The following is a 22,521-nucleotide window of genomic DNA, read 5'->3' as shown; positions in this document are numbered from 1 at the left end:
GTACCTTCACCCACCATAAAAACAACACCGGATTTATCGGTAGCATGGTGTCCACTTTTTACAAAAATTGGTGGTCAGCTGGGAGCAGATACTGATACTGTAGACCTGTACTCAGCACAAATATGTGAAGCGAAACAAAATACTGATGATAACGATTCCACGCCATCGGTTCCACCCTCTCAACAATGCCCTACTGACCTTATGAATCCGTTACCAGCGATAAGAATTGAACCTAATTTTAAGTTTACCATAATACCTCATGAATCTCTTGCACATATCTTAAAGATAGCTTCGAAAAGCTCAACTGACCTTGAAAAGTTTATCGTTAATTTTCTAACAAACGCACCACGAAGCGTACAAACAATTCTCAATGGCCACAGTACGCCGTCCATTGATGGTGGCAAATGTGGAACATCTGTTGTTGTTGATGACGTCGTCGTCGCTGTTAAATCAGCCACTAAAAGTTTGAAAGTGAATCCAACAGACATGTTGTCTATCGTCCAGTCGAAACAATGTAAGTTGTAAAACTCTGCCAATTTCGTTTTAATTAAATAAGTTATCACATTTTTACTTTCGGCTGAAAATGAACGAAAGGGCAAGGAAACTATTATACGATACGTCATGTGATGTAGAATAGGAGATTTTCGGAATAAATTAAGTAAATTTTATAGGTCTAAAGAATATTTTGTGTTTCAAATTCTAACAATTTTTACACGTAAAAGTCTTGCTTTCACCTCGATCTGCAATGGAGTATATGAACATTGTCATACCTCTGCACATATCTTGCAAAAATGTGTCAATATAGGTCCATGTTTCGACAAAGTCTCCATATAAAGGTCCCACCCGATAATATGAAAGTTTTAGTCGAATTCCTCAACCGAAGAGGCTGTAATTTGGCTTTTCGGGTTCTTCTATGGTGTAAACGTCTTTCCAGAAGATTTTCGATGTAGAACCATCTTTTGACATGACTATATAAAGAAGAACCTGACACATTTAAGAAATTTTTAAGGTTTTAAACACGAAGTAGATGTAATTCCTTTAAGAATGTACAATTAGTACATTATTTTTCAAGGTGATTACAGACATTTTAAAGTTCTGGAAAACTTGTCAAGTTTGTGTTCTTTTTTTTGGTTTTGTTTTGATTATATTTTGCGATCTATTTTTTTCAATAAAAAATAACAGAGCGCTAGATGATACGTCACCGTTGGGAAAGGCGATAAAACTCTTATCTTGATGATTTACTTTCACACAAAGAAGTGTTAGATAAACACTATTGTCTTCTAATACCCTACAAAAGAAATGTTAAAACTTCCATACTTCCACTGATATAGTAATGAAAGAATTTTAAAATCTTATTATAAATAACTTCAAAAATTATTTATTTATATTTTTGGAAATTTTGTAATAACTTTAACGGGTTTTTTGTTTTAACAAAATTTTATAAGATATCAGATATCCCAACATGCCCTAATCAGTTACCTTAGGATAATTTTCAAAAACACAATTTATGTGAATATGGTTTGAATTTAGTGTAGCGCAATAGCCAAACCGTTCAATGTCGATCATAAGTGGTCTTATGTAGTAGTCAAACAAACGAATTAGAAAGACCGCTTCAGTAACTAAATATTTGTTTTTATATTTTTTATTTACACTTGTTGGCTTTGTTGTGGACGTTATGACCATTGTCACATTTTTTTTTCTATTTTGACGCTGACTCATGGCGTAACCAATTTTTATGGAATACTTCATCAACAGATGTTTGTTTTCTGGCAGTAAGGGGGATTTTATTTTTATTTACTTGTTATAGTTGATTATAACCAATCTAAGAAATAAAGTCAGTAAAATCCTCGACGTTGCTTCTAATTTAATAAATTGGGAAATTTTTGGAGAAAAAATTGAGGTGTGATTTTTTGAAATAATAAGAATAATTATACAATATATAAAGTTTCTTCATTTTTATATGAAATTCACAATTTATTAAATAAGTAAACCATTTATAACAAAAATCAGTGAGGATTACTAACAGGATTTCAGGAAGAATTCCTGTATTCTTGAACATATTTAGATGTAGAAACATTTCTTTATATAAGAATTTATATTGACACTCATATCTAGAGAGAAATATACACCCTTGAATATTACAAACAGGCCAACTCGGCTCAAAAAAGAACAAATTATATACAATTTCACTAACATTGATCATTTTTTTAATTCTCGCCTCGTAGCTTTTAAAACCAAAATAACAAATTGTACTCAATTCGATGTAAACATGTGACTTAATCCCTTAAATTCGGAATATCGGGTGGTGTGTATGTTCCAATATTCTGCAAACTGCATATAGCCAAAGCAACATATTAAAAAAACAAAACAGAATGACCAACATAATAAATATATAAATAAACCAGTAAGGAAAGTAGTAAAGTCGGACGGGGCCGACTATAGTTCATTGTGCAAAATTTCGTGCCAATTCTATGCATATCCTCAAATAGAGCCATGGGTCTATCTCGATTATTTTTGCCTGTTACAAACACAAAGGCGCAATACCCTGTACCACAGAGTGGTGAATGGTATAAATACCTTTTATCGGTGTGGGCTCTTCTGGACGTTTGCATAGGGGTGATTGTCTTTGGTTTCCGTGTGATAACCATACGAGATTCGACGTTGTTTTTAATTTTTTTTTTAAATTTAATTAAAAATTGAAAAAGACACCAAATAACATGTCTAACCTTTTAGACATGACATTTTAAAAAACTCTCATTATTATTATATGAACTATAGAACTTTATTTAACATGCTTCGGAATGTCCGATTTGTGAATTGTTGCCGATTTTCGATTTTCACAATCCTCCCTAGATACAAAATTTTTGTCATTAAAGAAATTTTGGGAATTCAAGAAAAAGATGATAATCGCTTCCCAGTGCCAGTCCGGACTGTAATTCGGATGCATTAAAACTTCCCAACCAAGCTCCCGAAGTTTCTGGCGAGTCACTGTAGATGTGTGTGGCCTAGCGTTGTCCTGGTAGAACACGACACCTCTCCTGTTGGCCAATTCTGGTCTATTTCTAGTCAGTTGTTATCTTTGAACGGTCCAGTTGCTGACAGTAGAGTTTGATCTCTTAATATATAATTCCCTTCCAGTCCCACCAAATGCATAGCAGAACTGATTTGGCCACCGTTTGACGTGCTTCCCCGCTTTTCGCACAGTGTTATCGTATGTGACCCATTTCTCATCTCCAGTCACCATCCGTTTAAGAAATGGATCTATCTCATTCCGTTTGGCCAAGGCTTCGCAGATGGATATTCGATCCATCCTATTTTTTCTGTTAAGGGAACCCCACCCATTCTCGATTTTCATTTTTCAAGATTTTCAAAGGGCTGGTAAATCAATACCAACGCTTGTTAAGGTATGTAACTTTGCATATATATATTTGAAGATGTAAAGGAGAAGAAAAATATTTTTCAAAAAAATTGTGTTGTTGTTGTTTTTGTAACTAAAGAAAAGTCCTTATTTTTGATGGCCGATTTCCTCAATGGAACTCGGAATCGAAAATTCCAACGGTGTTAGAAAGAGTACATTCGATCTCGTATGAACTTGGATTATTGACTTCGCTCTAAAATTAACAAAATGGCGGACCTTTGAAAAAATATTTTTGGAAAATCGCCGATTTTTGACCAAAAACTAAGTTAAAAAATAAGGAAGTTCTTCATTTTTATCCTAGTTTGTGTAACACTGAGAAACGTTTAAAAATTTGGAATCGATTGGGTTATTAGTTTTTGAGTTATCGTGCCACCATTTTTAACGCGTTTAAAGTTTGAGAAGCCCTTTAGACGTCACTTGATGCTGACACAATAAATCGGCTATATCTTATCGACATTTTCATAAATTTTGGATTTATTAGTGTAGATTCGAACCATTAAAATTCTATTTAAAGGAATGGAGTATCTGATGTACATTGTAATTTATTAACAACACTTGTTCAAGACCCTTTCGTACTTCTCCAACAAAATCGCACATAATATTTTCTCAAACTTAAGTATGGTGGAAATTTTATTGATTTTCCATCACCAAAACATAATTTTGAAATCTTCTGCCGAAGAAAATTGTTGACCACGGAGTCAACAAATTGTGTGTGGGAATAAAAATATCAATGGTTGGCTGTACCGTTTTGAGCTTCTGTGGGAGAGATCGCATAGCCATTTTTCGCTTTAGGCTTCTTCCGAAAAGTTTAAACAACATAATTGTGATGTACCACTCAAAATTGACCCACCACGTTTCTCAAACGGAACAGACCACCGACCACTTTTGACAATGAAACGACGAATAAAATCTTCAACGTACAACTTTCGTTGTATTTGGCCCATCTGCAATGACCTAAAAAGTCGATTTCTATTTTTTCTGGTCCCTTAGCATATATCCATGAATCGCCAGTAACTAAATTATGATTATACAGTACTTTATTTTTCCATCTCTGATGTCGATATCTCTAAGATGCACGCATGCCGTACCAAATTTCCCACCCACTCTATCAACAAATAATACATACACACGACAAAATTGAATTTAAATTTATTTCCTGCCGTTGTAGTGTCATTTTGACGTTAAAACAAATGACAACATGGATACATGGAGTCTATACGACTTTGTTGTGGGCGCTATATTTTTATAAAGCATGCAGCAGGTTGTTAACTAATGGGATACAACTAAAATTACATATACCGAATATCCATTTGAATGCCTTTTTTTCTGTTCATCTTTTTGAGCATATTTCACACTTACATCTAATAAATCATGTTTTTTTCTGTTTATCATCTAACATATATTGACCTACATGTAGGGTGCCTCAGCTACAACTAACACTCGCTCTCGAAAATAAAATCAATATTCTAAAAATACTTGCACTTCCCCTCACCAATAATTCCATAGAAACACACAAAAACACACACACAACGATTATGCAGCCAGAACGAAATGAAGACCACATTCATTTCAGTACTCGCCAGTCTTTCAGTCAGCCAGTCAGTCATTCACACTCCCTTCATTGATCATTATCATTTCACTTCATTTCATCTGCAAATCTCGACAACAACAACAATGATGGACGTTTTGTTTCTATTCTGTGAACCTTTCAAGTTAAGTAAGGCCATCACCCGATTCCGACAATGTTAATCATTCATCCATCCGTCGTTACTATCTTCTAATGTTTTTTATTCTTCTTTTCAACTATCTACTTCTTTCAATTCCAGGTCAAATGCTCATGAAATGGTTCATATCATCACTGCAGAACAATGGCAATGGCCATCTCAGCGAACAGGACATCAACACACTGACACTGCAGTATTGCAACAATTTAATCAATGTGGGCGTGCTCAAGCAAATATCGGAGCGGCGGGATGCCGATTTGGATGCATTCAGTGTAAGTCTTTAAAAATGCAATATTGTTTGATGCAACCCAAACCCAAACATTGTTGGGTTGGTTGGTTGGTAGGTTGTATGATAATTAAATGTCAACATTAAAACGATGCACAGCACCACCATCAGTTTACGGCCAAGCAGTTAAATGTTAACGTTGCACGGATGGCGGCAGGGTATTACCGCCATTGAAAATGAAGTGTAAAATAGAACATAAAAATACGTTAATTTTTGATTCATTCATTAATAATAGTCAGCGTTGAATGTTTATAATAGAATATTAAGATTTTATGATATATCTACATAGTGACAGTGTGGTGGTAATGAAGGTTACATGCCAAATAAAAAGGTTTCAATGTATTCAAGAACATTTGCAACTCTAAAATATGAAAAGCTGAAAAATTGGAATTTGCAACTAGGATTCGGGAAAATTTGCATAAAACCAAAAAAATACTTTTGAAACGCCTTACAGTTTTTTAACCCCAGCCATATGGCAAAAAAAAAAATTGGTCTTAATTTTGTGGCGCACACGATAGCTCTCGAAAGGTGTAACCTATTTCATTCAAACTTTGCGTATCGTAATATTTCTTCCAAACATTGCTCAAGTTCATGATCAACATTTTGCTAAACATAATTTATAATTTAAGCAGCAAAAATGTTTATTACCCCCACAATGTTCCAAAATTTTGAAAATTTGTTTATTCAACATCAGGATAATGGAAAGTCTAATTTGATTCAAACTTTGCAAATCGTAAAATTAAATCCTACGATGGCTAACTACTTCTGCCACCTCTCCGAAGATGATCAACTCTTCGATTGAACTTACTTACTTAGATGGCTCGCGACAGAACATTTGTTCAATAAGCCGTGTTTAGAAAAGATTTCCAGGCGGATCGATCTTGTGTGCAGTTTTTCAAATTCGAAAGGCCACGTTTCGATATGTTATCATCCGCTTCATCCTTCCATCTTCTCCATCGGCGTGAACCATCAGTAGGCTCGGTTTTATATGCATTTTGAGCTGTAGCATATTCATCCGTTCGCACAACATGGCATAACCACCACGGTCGTTGCAGCTCGATACGTCTGACTATGCTCGCAATGTTCAACCAATTATGTGGATGTCATCGTAGGCGAGTAATATGTGTTGTTTGGTGCCTTTTCTGTTCACCTTTGCATCTCGTATAACCCAGGATGTTAAAAAGGTCACACAATCGGCTGTCACCTTGGCTGAACCCTTGTTCGGTATTGAAGGGCTATGAGAAATCTTTTCCGTATTTATTTACACGAATGCAGACATGGCTTTAAAGCGGATAGGGATATCGAATGCGGCTTTATATTTGACGACGTGGGTCTTTTCCTGGATTTGGCGCAGTATAAAAATTTGGTCGATGGTGGATATGGTATGGTCCATTAATGTAATTGATCATTGGCTTCAATTGTTCACACAGCCCGCTAGATAGCACTTTATATGCGATGGGAAGGTACACATCGTCTTGCCTCCATCTTGCCTGCTTCATATAGAAATAGGTGTTCAAAAAAGTCGCATCCGCAATTTTTTGCCATGGAAGAATTAGAAATGCATACTTTCATTGTAAAAAACAATTGCGAATGAGTCTTTTTTGAGCACCTGTTTATATCTGAAGGAGTTGCCAGATCAAAACAAAATTAAACATGTGTTCATAACAGAGATGGAAGTTTCCAAAACACTTAACTTTTTTCTGTGTATACCGCGCTTTTTGTGCTGACTAAGAACTTTCCTCGTATGTATATCTGTCGAAAAAGCCAATATAAAATCTAAACGGGATACTACTGAGAATATCAAGTTTCCAAAGGCCTATGGGTATTCTATATAAAAACAGAAGAACTTTCAACAGAGACAATCGCAAAGTCCATTATGATGGATCTTCAGATTTATAAAATATCAGATATCACTGTAGAAGGATTATTTCCACAGAAGATTTTCAAATTGAATGCCAAGTCGTCTTCTATTAGCATATGACATTTTCTACCTATAGAAGACCAAAAAAACCTTCTTATGGGATATCGAATGATATGGATCGTCTATAATCCAAATGGCATCTAAAAGAAGAACAAAAGGTATTCTTATGGAAGACCAAAATGTATTCTTGAAGAATGCCGAAAAAGGAACCCAACTTTCTTTTTACAGAATACAAAACTACTTCATATGGAAAACTAAAAACTATTATTACAGAGGTACGGGTATCACAAAAATGCTTTGGATATCCCTTCTAGACCCAGCTTAAATATAAGACCAGATATTATTCTTATGAAAGTCACAAATGTGTTTTTTAAAGTATTTGTAGAAGAGCATGAGCATTTATTTTAACGAAAACATGAACATTTTCTTGAAAATTTACATATACAAGATCAGAAAAATGTCACATTATTCCATGTTTTTTAAAGTATGTGTAGAAGAGCATGAAGCATAGGTCTTTTTTCAGATGATTCCTTAAAACATGAAACATTTCCTTTAATAGAAAATTTTCAAATGATGACACATTTTTTAAACAATCTTCCAAATGTATGTTTTTATATTAGGCAAAATAACCTTCATATAAAATTTAACATACATTTTCGATGATGAGAATAAATTAACAATTCTGATTTTTGTCCAAAAATTATTATAATTATTATTATAATGCATTTCAAAAATGTCCAACATTTTTTCTATTAATAAAAAATTCTCTTTCCATATTTGATTTTCATCGTCAACAACGTCTTCTTCTTCGTCAATTTTATTGTCAGCAATTTGAAATGCTTCCCTTTTAATTTCCTTTTCAAATTGATTTTCATGACAAAAATAAAGGAACGGAATCTTTTATATGCTGCGTTTAACAAAACAAGAAATAAAAAATCGGAGCGACACTTCAACCCATAACCAGAGGCAATGGACAGACCAAACTGCATTATGGACTCAGTGACTCTTTTTGTCATTCGGGGCAACAAAAAAAACCAAACAAAACAAAAAAAACGATGCACCACATAAGGCCAGTTACACAAAAAAGAGAACAAAACGCATTCGTTGCATGCTTTCATTGCTGCCAATTGTCAGAGTTGACTGGTCCGTCCTGTATCTTAATTTCGTTGTTACTGCTGCCGCTGCTGGAATATTACGAAAGGCTTCTAGCGCGACACGAGGGACAAACGGCAAAGAGCTAAATATGTTTCATCAAACGGAAATTATGCAATAACCGACTAAAGGATGCGAACAAACCGGAAATGAATAGTACGACTTCGTGGAGATTTAAAATGACTGTGTCATTAGCCAAGAAACTTGGAGTCTATGTCCGCATCAAAACGATCAGTCATTGCTGCGTTTGTAAAGTGTATCCGTCGGTTCGGGTGCCGTTGTGACACCAGTGGATTGATGTGAGTGTGAATGCGAACAAAACACAGAAGAAGAAGAGGAAGAAGAGGCTATGAAAACAGTTATAAATGTTTGTAATTCAATTTTATTCATTTTCCAGTGCATTTATAGCTTTAACGGCGTAACGACGGCCCTTTGAAAGGCAAACAATTTTAAGGATTCGAAGTCCATTTTTGTAATGTTATAAATTGTTGTTGTAAATCTTTATTTCGTTGTAATAGGCCATTAATGAAATCGTTGGCCATTGATGGATTGTGGTGCAATTTGAAATCAATTGAATGACCGTTTTTTGATCAATCTTAGAAATAATTCTAAGAGAAAGGGCGAAAAGGGAATGTGTTCAATACGAATGTGATATGTTTTGCGTCATGCGAACAAAATGGAACAAGTGTGTTAAGGAAAACTTGATTTGAAAATTTACTAACATTGGTCATCTATGGAAGATGACACTTTGGTTACCTATGAAAGATTACCCTTTTGTTTTCTATTTCACAAGAACATTTGGTCTTTTTTAGATTGTTGGATGAAGAAGAATATTTTATCTTCTCTAGAAGAAGATCCTTTGGATTTGTCCAAAAAATATAATATACTTGTCTGTGGAAGAATGTCCTTGTTTATAATATTTATCATAAGTCCCATTTCCACACTCCACTTTTCAGTATTTCCATGATCCTATGCGTATGCTCCAACAAAACATTTTAACTCGGCGTTCCAAGTTTTTAGAGGTTGATAAAAATATTTTCAATATAGTTCCACATTTTGACATTATATAGGCCCCTTTCGATTTTCTTCGTTAGTTGAAAGGTTTTAGCAGAAGTTTTCCGTCAAAGTGGCAGTAATTTTGAATTTCGGGTTTGTGGAGGTCCAAGTTTAAAATTTTTACACAATTTTGACAGATTTCATATAAATGTTTTTCCAAATACCCTACTTTTGTCCGATGGAGATGAAATTTGGCATATACTTTCTAATTATGTGTAGAATGACGCTAGTCAAGGGTACTTTAAATCGGTTCAAATTTAAGCATGGCTTCCATATATAATTTGATCCTAACTCATCAAACAAATATAATTTATTATCTGTAAAAATAAGATTATTAAATCACCTCTTGTTATATCTAAAGTGGTGTAAGATATCACATAGTCGAACGAGTCCGACTTTATTCCTTTCCTTACTATTTACGCTTATTTCTTTCAGCCATAGTTTTCTAAAGATTTGTATTTCTATTTAATAAATAAATTGCACACTCTCACAAATTTAAGAACATCTCCTACGCAATTTTCCTTCTCTCGAAATTACCAAAAAACCCACAGAAAGTAAAAAAAAGAAAAACAAAAAATATCTTGAGCATAATCTTTTATGGATTTGCATGACACCTCTCGGCTTGGGTGCAACTAAAAATGTTGGTCAAACATGGGGTTAACGACATTAAATTTCATTTAGCAGAACGAAATATTTCTTTTTTCTCTCGCCGACAAGTGTTTCAATAAAAGTTTGAAGTTTATTTTTATGTGGGTAATAACTTTCAACAGTGTAGGATGCAAAAACTGTTGACGTACAAATGGAGTTTCAGATTTAAAAAAAAAAACTAAAAACATGTAATTAAAATTATTTATTATTTAAAATTATTTCTTGCATTTCAAACATAAAATAATATAGTTAATTTTGACTATGTGTATTTTGCGATGAAACATAACAGATCATCGATTTTTGGCCGAAAGACCGATTAGTATTTCCGATTTAGCTATAGCTTCCATATATATGTTCCATTCAAAAATTGTTAGCATGCCGGACAGATATTATCGACCATGCAATCAATTAATCGCCTAAAAGAATTGGGGCTGCTATAACACCCATATCTCAGTTGTATCAAAACCACTCAGGTTTGCCGCGATATGCTGCTATCGGTAGCGTGTTTTCTCCGATGATTGTATTCACCGAAAGTATTCTCGAATTGCTTCCTCAACTGTATCAGTGTGAATATGATTCAATCCCACTTGGTAGGTCTGTTGATCTAGAGGCTGTATCTCTCCACAACAAGAAGATCATTCCTGACTTGATTGGGTGGTGGATGCCTAAAAAACAGATGGTAGCTCAAATTGCGCTTGAAATACCAAATCAGATATTGCAACGACAACATATTCTCCTGTTAACTATTGGAGTTATGAGGAGACAACCTGAGGCATTCTGGCAGGATTCATTGTGTTGCACATATGCTAGCGGAACACACTGGAGTGGCATAGTATACCAGAGACCGGCCTATCACCATGTAGGTTGTCAGCAGGGTTTCTTTATCAGATCCCCAAGTACTGTCGTCTAGTGACTTCAGAACCTTGTTCCCGAACTTATCTCAAATAGCTGCGGCATGTGCGGACGACTTCTACTGGCTATCGAATGGGGCCTCTAGAACCTTGAATAAATTAGTGGTCCGAATTATGGGTACATTGAGAAGTAGCCGCATCTGTGAGTGAGGGCTTGTCTTAGTGGCGGATATTCCCATATTCCTCATCTGGAAAAACTATGCTATGTCCGTGAGGTAGCTGTCGCAGATGTCATCAAATTTTGACCCAGACACCATAATTGTACAACTATCCACGTAATAATCGTTATGCCGTCCGGTGCGCGTGTTATTCCATAAAAGTAGAGATGTAATTATATGCTTATGCTAGCAACTCCTCCTTCTAAAAATTATAAATATGGGCTAACTTTTTATGGTAGCAACCAATTTCGGAATTTTAGGCAGTGTTTTTTGTCAAAAAGGCTGTAATTTTATATTTGGGATTTATGTTTGGATTTGAAGTATTTATATTGACCCAAGACAGTCCCAGTCAATTTTCCAACTTGTGGGCCTATTGTTTGATATTTCGTTTTCTCCTGGATTTTAAGTGTTTTAAACGGTGCAGGGTATAAAAATTTCGGCCTAACTTAACGATTTTTTTATTAATTTTCATTAGTAATGGGATATAGCTTAAATTTCAGCTACACTTCTTGCATATATACAAGGTACCTCTGCACTATATTATTTATCAGTTTCCTGTGGGCTTCATGTAACATTCACAAAATAACCATTACCCCCAAAGGGAATGCGATTTACCATCCCTATTCCTATAGCCAAATACTGTCAAATTTTGCAAAGTTTTCTTGTAAACTGGACAACCACAAACAACAGAAACCACTAAAACTTTTTGAGAGTTCAACACATTCCCACCGCATTTTATTCTTCATTCAAAATGGATATTACTTTTAGTCAAAAGAGTGGATGTGTGCGAATACGTATGTATGTGTGTGTGTCCATAATAAACTTTTGTCGTGTGTTTGCGTGCGTGTGTGCGGAAACGGATATTAAATTGGCTGGTCAAATAACTGACTGCCTGGACAATATACACAGTCAATGAACCGTTAACTGAAATCGTTAAACCTCATAGAAATAGAAATCAATTGGACATAATGGAAAGGGTGATGAAATTTAACCTCTGTGGACAATCAAATTCTATTATCATCACATTTTTTCACTTAACTGAAGATTCATCGGCATAAAAATATGCAAAAATTGTCTCTGCAACAAAAACACACAAATTCCCAACAACAACAATTTTTAACTCCTTTTCCCTGGGCACAAAAAAAAAGATTCAAAACAACTCCAGCCAAAGTAATACAGCAACAAAATTATGCGAATGAGTCTAATGACGCCAATGATGATTATGGCAAAGTTTTGTGCTATCAAAACTAATCCTCATTGATCCACTAAACGGAGGAAACTCTTTTTAAACACTCATCACAGATAATGCAAAAATATCGAAAAGTTTTTTCATTAAAACAGTTCAAGTGGATTTAAGAGAAATAGCTGGTAAGAGAGAGAGCGAGAGAGTTAGCTATTCAACATGTCAACTTTTAGCCAACAACGAACGCCAACACCAAACAATAAAAGAAACAAAACAAAAAGAGCAGCAGTAACAACAGCCGGCTGTAGTAAAAGTTGGCAGTGATGAACACTGCTTTGACGATAATGTTGACAATATAAGGATAAATAGGGTTGTCGATTTTTATACGAGTGGGATTTGGGAGATTCTTAAAAATTGGCAGTGGATAGTTGCTACCACAGACCATATGAGTTGTTTATTTTGAAAGTGGTATAAGTCCATTTTACCTTATAGTGAGATATTATAATTTTTGGGATTGATTAGCTGCCAAAATATTGTTAAGTGGTATTAATTTTGTTTGTAGCTTTGTTCCCTGAAACATGATAGAATATATAACGTAATATGTTTTGTTAAAATTTTCTAGAAAACAAAGATTTGCATCTGAACCCAAAATCACTTCCATTAAAATTTACTTTCTTCCAACATTAATGTTTTTTTTTTCTTTGTCTCAACTAATGTCTGAAATCATTGTGACTATTAATGCACCATCACTACTGATGTGTTGAGAAATTTCACCAAGTCAGGCGTATTTAATTTGTGCTAGTCAGAAATATTCTAACTGGCGCAAAAAGGGAAGTGTTATACTAATTCCTCCACCCCTTCTTAGTTTTTGCCTTGCCAGATTCCGTAGATTTAGTGTGAGCAGGGACTAACTTCCAGAGGCAACATCAGATCATACAGATATTAATCTTTTCTACTTCTAACTGTTCCAAAATGAGGTGACATATTCTTGGTAAGACCATAATGAAAATTAGATAGGCCTATTAATTAATTGTCTCCTTTGTACATCCACCACCATGAAGTGGAGCAGAAATATTCGTTGAAATAACTATAGGATGGGATATATCAGAATTTTCATGATTTTTGCCTCACTTTCTTACCGAATGGGCTGTAATTTGGCATTCCAGGTTCGTGACTTCTTTGCAGAAATTTTCCTACAGGTCCATGTTTTGTCATACCCACCATATACAAATCCAGAACCATTTTCGATACTTGGAAGGTTTTAGCCACATTTTCCCACGAAGTGTCTGTAATTAGCATTCCAAATTATTGGTGAGTGAAAAACATTTCAGAAAATTGTCAATATAGCTGCACATTCTCCTCCTTAATTTATGGTATGTGGAAGTACCTAGCCTTGTTTTCCAACCTAGTTTTTCTCAAACATAAACCTATAAAGGTCTCAACCGATTTAAGGAATTTTGAATGATTATCTATGGTGTAGGGTATAAAATATTTCACCCGGTCAAACCTACCCTTCTCTCATATTTTCTTCTAGGGGTGGGTACATGTGTTCTATTGGAAATTAATTCTAGTCATAGACAATCAACAATACTCCCATTTTATTCCTTCGGTCGCCTATGTCTATTGGAAAACTCCCTACCTCACTCTACGATCAACATGACCTTTCAACTGCTTATCGAACGTCATTTGGTCTGATATTCAACTCCTAGTTCACAATTGCTGAAGTCCTTCAATCGCCTTTTTTGGAGTTCATAGGGTCTAAACCTTTGTCCAAAATTCGTTCGTAAAATGAATTTCAAAATTTTCCTACCTCTTGGTTGCCACCATGCCTATGTAATAATCAATATTTATCATCGTTTTAGTCCCAAAGCCTCACATTTTGTTTAATACTAAAGAGATCTATATGTTTCCAATATCTTCAAATTTGCAATCCCTACCAAAAAAAAAAGTTTGTATAATTTTTTATGGCATGATGGTTATGACTGGATGCCTCTGCGGTACTGAATCTGCTGTGTCAACCACTAAACATTAACGCTTACTCTGGATTTGGATTTGTTTAAGTGACAGTTGCATTTTGTGGTGTGTTAAATGAACGTTAAAAGGATAACGTGAGATGTGCGATGGAATAGTTGTGATACTCTCGAAGTATGCGGAATAAGGCACGCACCCTGCCATGCCTTCGCGAATGGATGTCGCTATTACTGCCATCCATCCACAACACTTGTTGAGACTTTCAACAACTTTCAGTCAAAGGTCAATGGCAGCAAATTAGAAGTAAACGCTGCGGGGTCATCATTAAATATGATAAAAGCATCTTTGGGCAATGTTAAAATCCTATAACAGTTATTTTTTATTACCCAAGGTTTTGTTGATTAGAATATGACAAATAGGACACATACATATGTATGTATGTAAGGGTGTGCATGTATCCGCGTATGTGAGTCTGTCGATTTGTGCAAACATTCAAAGTTAGCTTTCCTCGTCATTTTATGGCATTTTTATGAAGTTGATAAGACAAATAAGTACAGTTTACCCAAATATTTGTTTCTGATATATTTTTATTGTAATTGTGTCCTCGAATGTCTTCCCAAAGTTATTTGGTAGTAGGGTTAAGTGTATTCCGCAATTTAAACAGAATTCATAATTTCAAAATAGACTTTAATGGAAATAATTAAATTTGTATTTCAATTTCAATAAGTTTCATATTAAAGTAATTTAAAGGAGGATTCCCTGGAATACAGGGAAAATAGTCACCTTCAAACAGGGCACAATGTTCGTCCATTTCTCGGAATTTCTTCTGACAACTAGATAATGCTGAACTTCTTCAAAGTTGTTTTTCAATAAAAATGGAAACCCAAATTAAAAAGCATCTGAAAAATTAGATGTGTCTGGTTACATATCCAGTAATATTTTCTCATTAAGTCCTATTTTAGAGAGTAAGCCGTAAAATTAACGGCAGATTGAAATACATCGAATTGTGACGAATATATCTTACTGCAAGATATTTACCCAATAACTTTCAGTAAGTTCTCAGCGTATAACTGTCAAGCTAGCTCTCTCTGTTCGCTCTCTTTTAATGGACTTTTATGTAAACAGAAAACATCCAATAACATTTGGTAACAATTGTTACCAAATATCGAGAAAACTGACTCAGCTATTATTTGCCACCCACAAATTCGGTTAGATGGCGGACATTCAAAATATCCTAATTTTACTTACTTAGCTGTCTCTAGACAAAACAGTTCTTCCATAAGCCGAGCTAAAAAAATTTCCAAGCGCGTCGGTCTTGTGCACAGCTTTTCTATTTTGAAAAATCATGTTTCGAAGAGTTATCTTCTACTTGATTTTTCCATCGAATTCGTGGCCTTTCCCTTCGGTGTGAGCCATCATTTGGCTCGTTTTTATATGCCATTCACACAACATGACCTAGCCACCGTAGTCGCTGCAGCTCGAATGTGAGTTTGGTCTTACTACGTATCTCTAAAACTGATGCCACCTGTTTTGTTTATGGTGCTACCTAGGAAGATGAAATCTTTGGCTACCTCAAAGTTGTAGATTTCAAGTTCCACAGTTTGTCCGAGTCTACTGGACGTCTTGTGCGTTGCTACCATCAGTTTGGTCTTCTCGCTATATACTGCCGGTCCCACTTTGGTAGACTCCTTCTCAATTCGTTTAAAGGTGGCTGTTACCGTTCGCAATGTTCGACCGATTATTTCTATGTCATCGGCATAGGCGATTAACATATACTGTTTGGTGTACAGAGTGTCATTTCTTTTCACCTTTGCATCTCGTATGAGTCATACGAGATGCAAAGTTCGGATGAAATCTAAATTTTCTGAAACGAATTTGGTCCAAAGAAACATGGGGTCTACAACCAATATTTCGATGAGGCACATTTTCACCGTGTAAAGTGTATACACCCTCATTAGCCATAGGGCTGGGGGTATAATTATCCTTTAAAAATTTCTAAAAATTTTATTATGGTTTCCATAATCCGTTTTTAGAAATGTCGGTATAGGTCCACTTTTTGGTATGTTCCCTATATTTTCATTTCTAGTACCTGTCAATATAACTATGGTGGAGGGTATCCAAAGTTCGGCCCGGCCGAACTTACCGCTTTTTCACTTGTTTGTCTACTAGACACATTTTACAACCAAATTGAAAATACGTATGCAAAATTTTGCCCGCCTATGTCAAGTGGTTCGGCAGTTAATGAGTTTATACCCAATTTTTGGGTAAATACTCAAAATAGGGGTACCTTTGTATGGGGGCTACCAGTAAACGTGGACCTACATAAATAAATTTTTTCATGGACATTTGGTATTCAAAAAGAACACTCTGTGCCAAATTACAGCCAATTTGGTTGTAAAATGTGTCTAATAGACAATAAGTACCTTAAATCGGGAGATACTGTTATATGGGATTATATCAAAACTTGGACCCAGGGACCCTATGTTAGATTTCTATATTTGCTTTGACATTAAAAATATGTTTGCAAAATTTTGGCCGCCTATGTCAAGTGGTTCGGCAGTTAATGAGTTTATACCGAATTTTTGGGTAAATACTCAAAATAGCGTACCTTTGTATGGACATTTTGTACTCAAAAAGAACACTCTGTGCCAAATTACAGCCAATTTGGTTGTAAAATGTGTTTAATAGACAAAAAAATACCTTAAATCGGGAGATATGGTTATATGGGGGCTATATCAAATCTATAGTTGTTTTGACATTAAAAATACGTATGCAAAATTTTGGCCGTCAAGTGGTTCGGCAGTTAATGAGTTTATACCCAATTTTTGGGTAAAAACTCGGGTATTTACCCACGCCTTTAAAGTATACCCAATTTTTGTATTACCGGTAAAAACTACCCGGTAAATACCATCTCTATTTATACCCAATTTTTGGGTAAAAACTCGGGTATTTACCCAAGTATTTACCCACGACTTTGAAGTGTCGTAAAACTATCCTTTCTAAATCGATTTGATAACAGAAACCCGGAAATAGGGTGTAAGATGTCGTATTACCGAGTCAATATAGTAAATACCCAAATAAATACCCGCAAATGGGTATTTACCCAATTTACCGGGTATTTACCCTTTGGGTATTTACCCACTGCCCATCTCTAGGAATATACGTAGTTTTGGATTTTTTTTACTCAGTTTCAGTAATTTATATTCATGGGTACTAAAAGTTACTAAATTTGGTACAATTTGAATTTTATGCGAACCAATAGAGCTAGAATCATGAAAGTTGGAGTCAGGATCACTGCTGGGGTGTAAGATCGAGATATGTAGGAAGTTTTAAAAATTTTTACTAATGTGTACTAAATTTGGTTCAATTTGAATTGTGGGTGAACCGATAGAGTTGGAATCCTAAAGCTTGGATTTAGGATCACTCTGGGGTGAAAGTTTGGGTTAAGTGGGACGTTTTGGAAATTCGTACTACTGTGTACTAAATTTGGTACAATTTGAATTGTGAGTAAACCGAAAGAGTTGTAATCCTGAAACTTGGATTTAGCATCTCTGTTTGGGTTAAGTAAGAAGTTCAAAATTCGTACTACTGAGTACTAAATATCGTACAATTTGAACTGTAGGTGAACTGATAGAGTTGGAATCCTGAAACTTGGATTTAGGATCACTGTGGGGGTGTAGGATTGGGGTATGTAGGAAGTTTTGGAAATTGGTTCTACTATGTACTAAATTTGGTACAATTTGAATTGTGGGTGAACCGATAGAGCTGGAATCCTGAAACTTTGAGTTAGGATCACTGTGGTGGTGTAGGATCGGGGTCTGTAGGAAGTTTTGGAAATTCGTACTACAGTGTACTAAATTTAGTACAAATTGAATTGTGAATGAACCGATAGAGTTGGAATCCTGAAACTTGGATTTAGGATCACTGTGGGGGTGTAGGATAAGGGTATGTAGAAAGTTTTGGAAATTGGTACTACTATGTACTAAATTTGGTACAATTTGAATTGAGGGTGAACCGATAGAGTTGGAATCCTGAAACTTGGATTTAGGATCACTGTAGGGGTGTAGGATTGGGTTGTGTAGGATGTTTTGGTAATTGGTACTACTGTGTTCTAAATGTGGTACAATTTGAATTGTGGGCGAACCGATAGTATTGGAATCCTGATACTTGGATTTAGGATCACTGTGGGGTTGTAGGTTTGGGGTAAGTAGGAGGTTTTGGAAATTCGTACTACTGTGTACTAAATGTGGTACAATTTGACTTGTGGGCGAACCGATAGTATTGGAATCCTGATACTTGGATTTAGGATCACTGTGGGGTTGTAGGGTTAGGGTATGTAGGAGGTTTTGGAAATTCATACTACTGTGTACTAAATTTGGTACAATTTGAATTGTGAGTGAACCGATAGCGTTGGAATTCTGAAACTTGGAATTAGGATCATTGTGAAGTGTAGGCTTGGGTTAAGTAGGAAGTTTTGGAAATTCATACTACAGTGTACTAAATTTGGTACAAATTGAATTGTGGATGAACCGATAGAGTTGGAATTCTGAAACTTGGATTTAGGATAACTGTGGGGTGTGGGTTCAGTAAGAAGTATTGGAAATTCGTACTACTGTGTACAAAATTTGGTACATTTAAATTTGAATTTGGAATCATTATGGGGGTGTAAGATCGGGGTATGCAGGAAGTTTTGTTAGAAGTAGAAGGGTACGAAAAGTACTAAAATGTACCAAATATAGTACCCTTTTTATTAGCGAACTGGAAGAGCTAGAATTCTGAAATTTGAAATGTTGGTCACTGATGGAAAGTTAGAAAGATGTGCAAAAGGGTTTTTGTAAATTCGACCTATAAGTGTACTAAAGGTACTAAACTTTACTGAATTTAGTTCCTATTGTATATATATTGAACATATATAGCTGGAATCTTGACATTTTAAATGGAATACAGGTGGGGAAGTGGTGTTGATGTACGGATATGGTTTAAGACATTCGGATTTATGTGTAAAAAAGTGTAAAATGGTACTACATTTCGTACTATTTACATTCAGTTGAGTGTGTAGAGATGGAATCTTGATAATCGGACTTAGCTTTAAAAATCGTAGGGGAGAGGAGGCACCTTTGAACACTTTTTGCTTTCAAGCCTTATAAAATTTTTTATTTTATAATTTTTGGTTTCTTATAAATTTTAACTAATAGGTACATATGTAACCTTTAAAATGAATATACATATGACATACTATAAGCTTTATAAATATATTTTATTACTGTTTTAATGGACGAACTCAAAGTGTTCAAAACTGCCCCCCAGGGCAGCTTTGAACAGAGGTTGGCATTTTTGAACGACGTGGTTTTTTACAGTGTTTATGTTCAAATATGTATGCATTTTATTTATACATATCAGAAATGCATGAATTCATTAAAAAATATATAAAAAATTTTCAAAATTTAGATCAAAAGTTATTAAAACATAAAATGACTTAAAAACAAAAATTAATATGATGAAAAATACAGTTAATTTCGTAATCTTATTAGCCCATTTGAAATTTTGAGAAATCGAAGCCAAAAGTTAAAAACTCCTTTTTTTACTCGAGCTTAATGGGCATGTTCAAAGGTGCCCCACCCATGGCATTTTACGCAAATTTAAAATAACTTTTTTTGTTTTAAATATATATGAAAGAAATTACATTAGTTATGTTTGAAATGATTGTTGGAATGCAAAAAATTTGTTTGACGAAAGAAAACTATCACAGAATTCTTCCTGCGCCCTTACAACTAAATGAATAAAAGTTTACAATGACACTGAGAAAACATGGTCACCCATGCACAATTTTTCGACAACTGAAAAAGCAAGCCAAAGTGGTTTACGCATATAGAGAACAAGATTGCCATATACAAAAATGTGGTTGCGGGTCGGAAAAATATTAAACCAAGATTTTATGGGCGCTGTTCAAAGGTGCCCCACGTTCAAAGGTGCCCCCCTCTCCCCTACCTATTTGTACGAAAAGTACTAAATGGTACTAAATTTGGTGGAAGTTAGAATTATGTGAACAGATAGAGCTGAAGTCTTCAAATTGGGAATTAAAACGACTGTTGGAGTGTAGAACTGAGGTAGATTATGAAATTCGTAGTTATTGGTACGAAAGGTACTATTGAACATATATAGCTGGAATCTTGACATTTTAAATGGAATACAGGTGGGGAAGTGGTGTTGATGTATGGAAATGGTTTAAGACATTCGTATTTATGTGTATAAAAACTGAAAAATGGTACTACATTTCGTACTATTTACATTCAGTTGAGTGTGTAGAGATGGAATCTTGATAATCGGAATTAGCTTTAAAAATCGTACCTATTTGTACGAAAAGTACTAAATGGTACTAAATTTGGTGGAAGTTAGATTTAGGTGAACAGATAGAGCTGAAGTCTTCAAATTGGGAATTAAAACGACTGTTGGAGTGTAGAACTGAGGTAGATTATGAAATTCGTAGTTATTGGTACGAAAGGTACTATATGGTACTAAATTTAGTACAATTTGGATTTTGCCTGAAAGGATAGAACTGAAAACCTGAAATTTGGAATTAAGATTTCTGTTGAAGAGAGACATCTTTGGAAACTCGTATTTATGTGTACTAAAAGTACTAAACGGCACTAGATGGATTTGGGTGAACGGAGAGAAACCCATAATTTGGACTAATGGTTGATGTTTGAATATAGAACTGAGATATGGAAGCATAGACCTATGTGTACTAAATAGTACTATATTTGGTACAACTTGATTACGTGTGAACGGATAGAGCTGGACTCCCGAAATTTTTAATTATAGAAACAAAAAGTACTAAATGGTACCGAAAAGCTTACAAATGTGTGAACGGATAGGGCTGTATTCTGAAATTTTGATTTAATATTACTGTTTGAGTGCAGAATTGAGATATGTTGGTAATTTTTTAAAATTCGTCATTATGTGTACTAAATGGAAAACAAATTTGGTACAATTTGAATTAACGGATATAGATAGTAAACGTAAATTTGGAAATAAAATAACAAGATTAAGGAAGTATTGGAATTTCGTATTTATGGATACGAGAAGACCTAATTGGTACTAAATATGGTACAATTCGTTTTGTGTGAGCGGGAATCCTAATATTTGGAGTGTAGGATGAGGTAGAGGACGTAGTTTTAAAAATACGTAATTATGTGTACTAAATGGTGCTAAGTTTACTACAATTTAGATTTGAGATGGTTGGATTTGAAAATAAAATTACTTTTATAGCAAAGGATTGAGACAGTGTTGGAAATTCGAACTCATGAGTACGAAAAGTACTAAATATGGTACAATTTGGATCTATGTGAAGAGACAGGGCTGTTATCCTGAAATTAATGAATAAAATTACTGTTTCAGTGGAAAATTGAGGCAGTTTTAGAAACTCATACTTACGTCTACGAAAAGTAATAAATGGTACAATTTGGATGTTGGTGAACGAATAGAGCTGGAATCATTAAATGTGGACATAAGATTGTTATTGGAGTGCATGACTGAGGTATTTCTGGAAATTTGTACTTTGGGTACGACAACCAAAAAATTTGGTACAATTTGGACTTTGGTGAATGGGTAGAACTCGAATCCTGAAAGTTGCAACTTAGGTTACTCTGGGAGTGCAGGAAAAGTACAGAATGGTACCAAATATGGTACAGTTTAGTGAACAGATAGAGTTGAAATTCTTAAATTTGGACTTACGATTGAAAGAAAGTTTGGAATATTGAGATTGGTTTGGTATATGGGTACGAAAAGTGCGGAATGGTTTCACACAGAGCTGGAATTCTTAAATTTGGACTATTTGAAAGAAGGATTGAGGTACATTTGGAAATTTGTACTTATGAGTACGAAAATCACTAAATTTGGAACAGTTCGGACTTTGGTGGAAGTAAGATTACTTTTAAAGTGTAGGATTGATGTAGTTTTAGACATTCTTACCTATGAGTATAAGAATTACAATATGGTACTAAATTTAAAACAACTTGGATTTGGTTGAATCTTGGGATTTGGAACTTAAATTACTGTTGAAGTGTAGTATTGAGCTATGGAGACAACTTTGG

General features: G+C 34.8%; 2 protein-coding genes across 2 annotated transcripts in view; one reads left to right on the top strand and one right to left on the bottom strand.

The window, feature by feature from the left end:
• Positions 1-22,521, bottom strand: part of LOC133324881 (large ribosomal subunit protein uL13m) — a 111,058-nt gene that overhangs the window by 34 nt on the left and 88,503 nt on the right. The gene's annotated exons all lie outside the window — the stretch shown is intronic.
• The window catches only part of LOC133324879 (protein cappuccino), a gene marked incomplete at its 5' end in the record, with an annotated part of 43,242 nt that overhangs the window by 16,296 nt on the left and 4,425 nt on the right, over positions 1-22,521 (top strand). The window contains one exon of the mRNA XM_061533706.1: positions 5,245-5,414. Within this exon, the coding sequence (XP_061389690.1) occupies positions 5,245-5,414 (170 nt within the window). The remainder of the gene's footprint in view (positions 1-5,244; positions 5,415-22,521) is intronic.

Source organism: Musca vetustissima, unplaced genomic scaffold (assembly GCF_032173495.1).
Source record: "Musca vetustissima isolate MV318-11 ecotype Yass unplaced genomic scaffold, APGP_CSIRO_Mvet_v1 utg10349, whole genome shotgun sequence".
NCBI lineage: Eukaryota > Metazoa > Arthropoda > Insecta > Diptera > Muscidae > Musca > Musca vetustissima.
The sequence above is the reverse complement of the archived record's forward strand: the minus strand, read 5'-3'. Positions and strand labels throughout refer to the sequence as shown.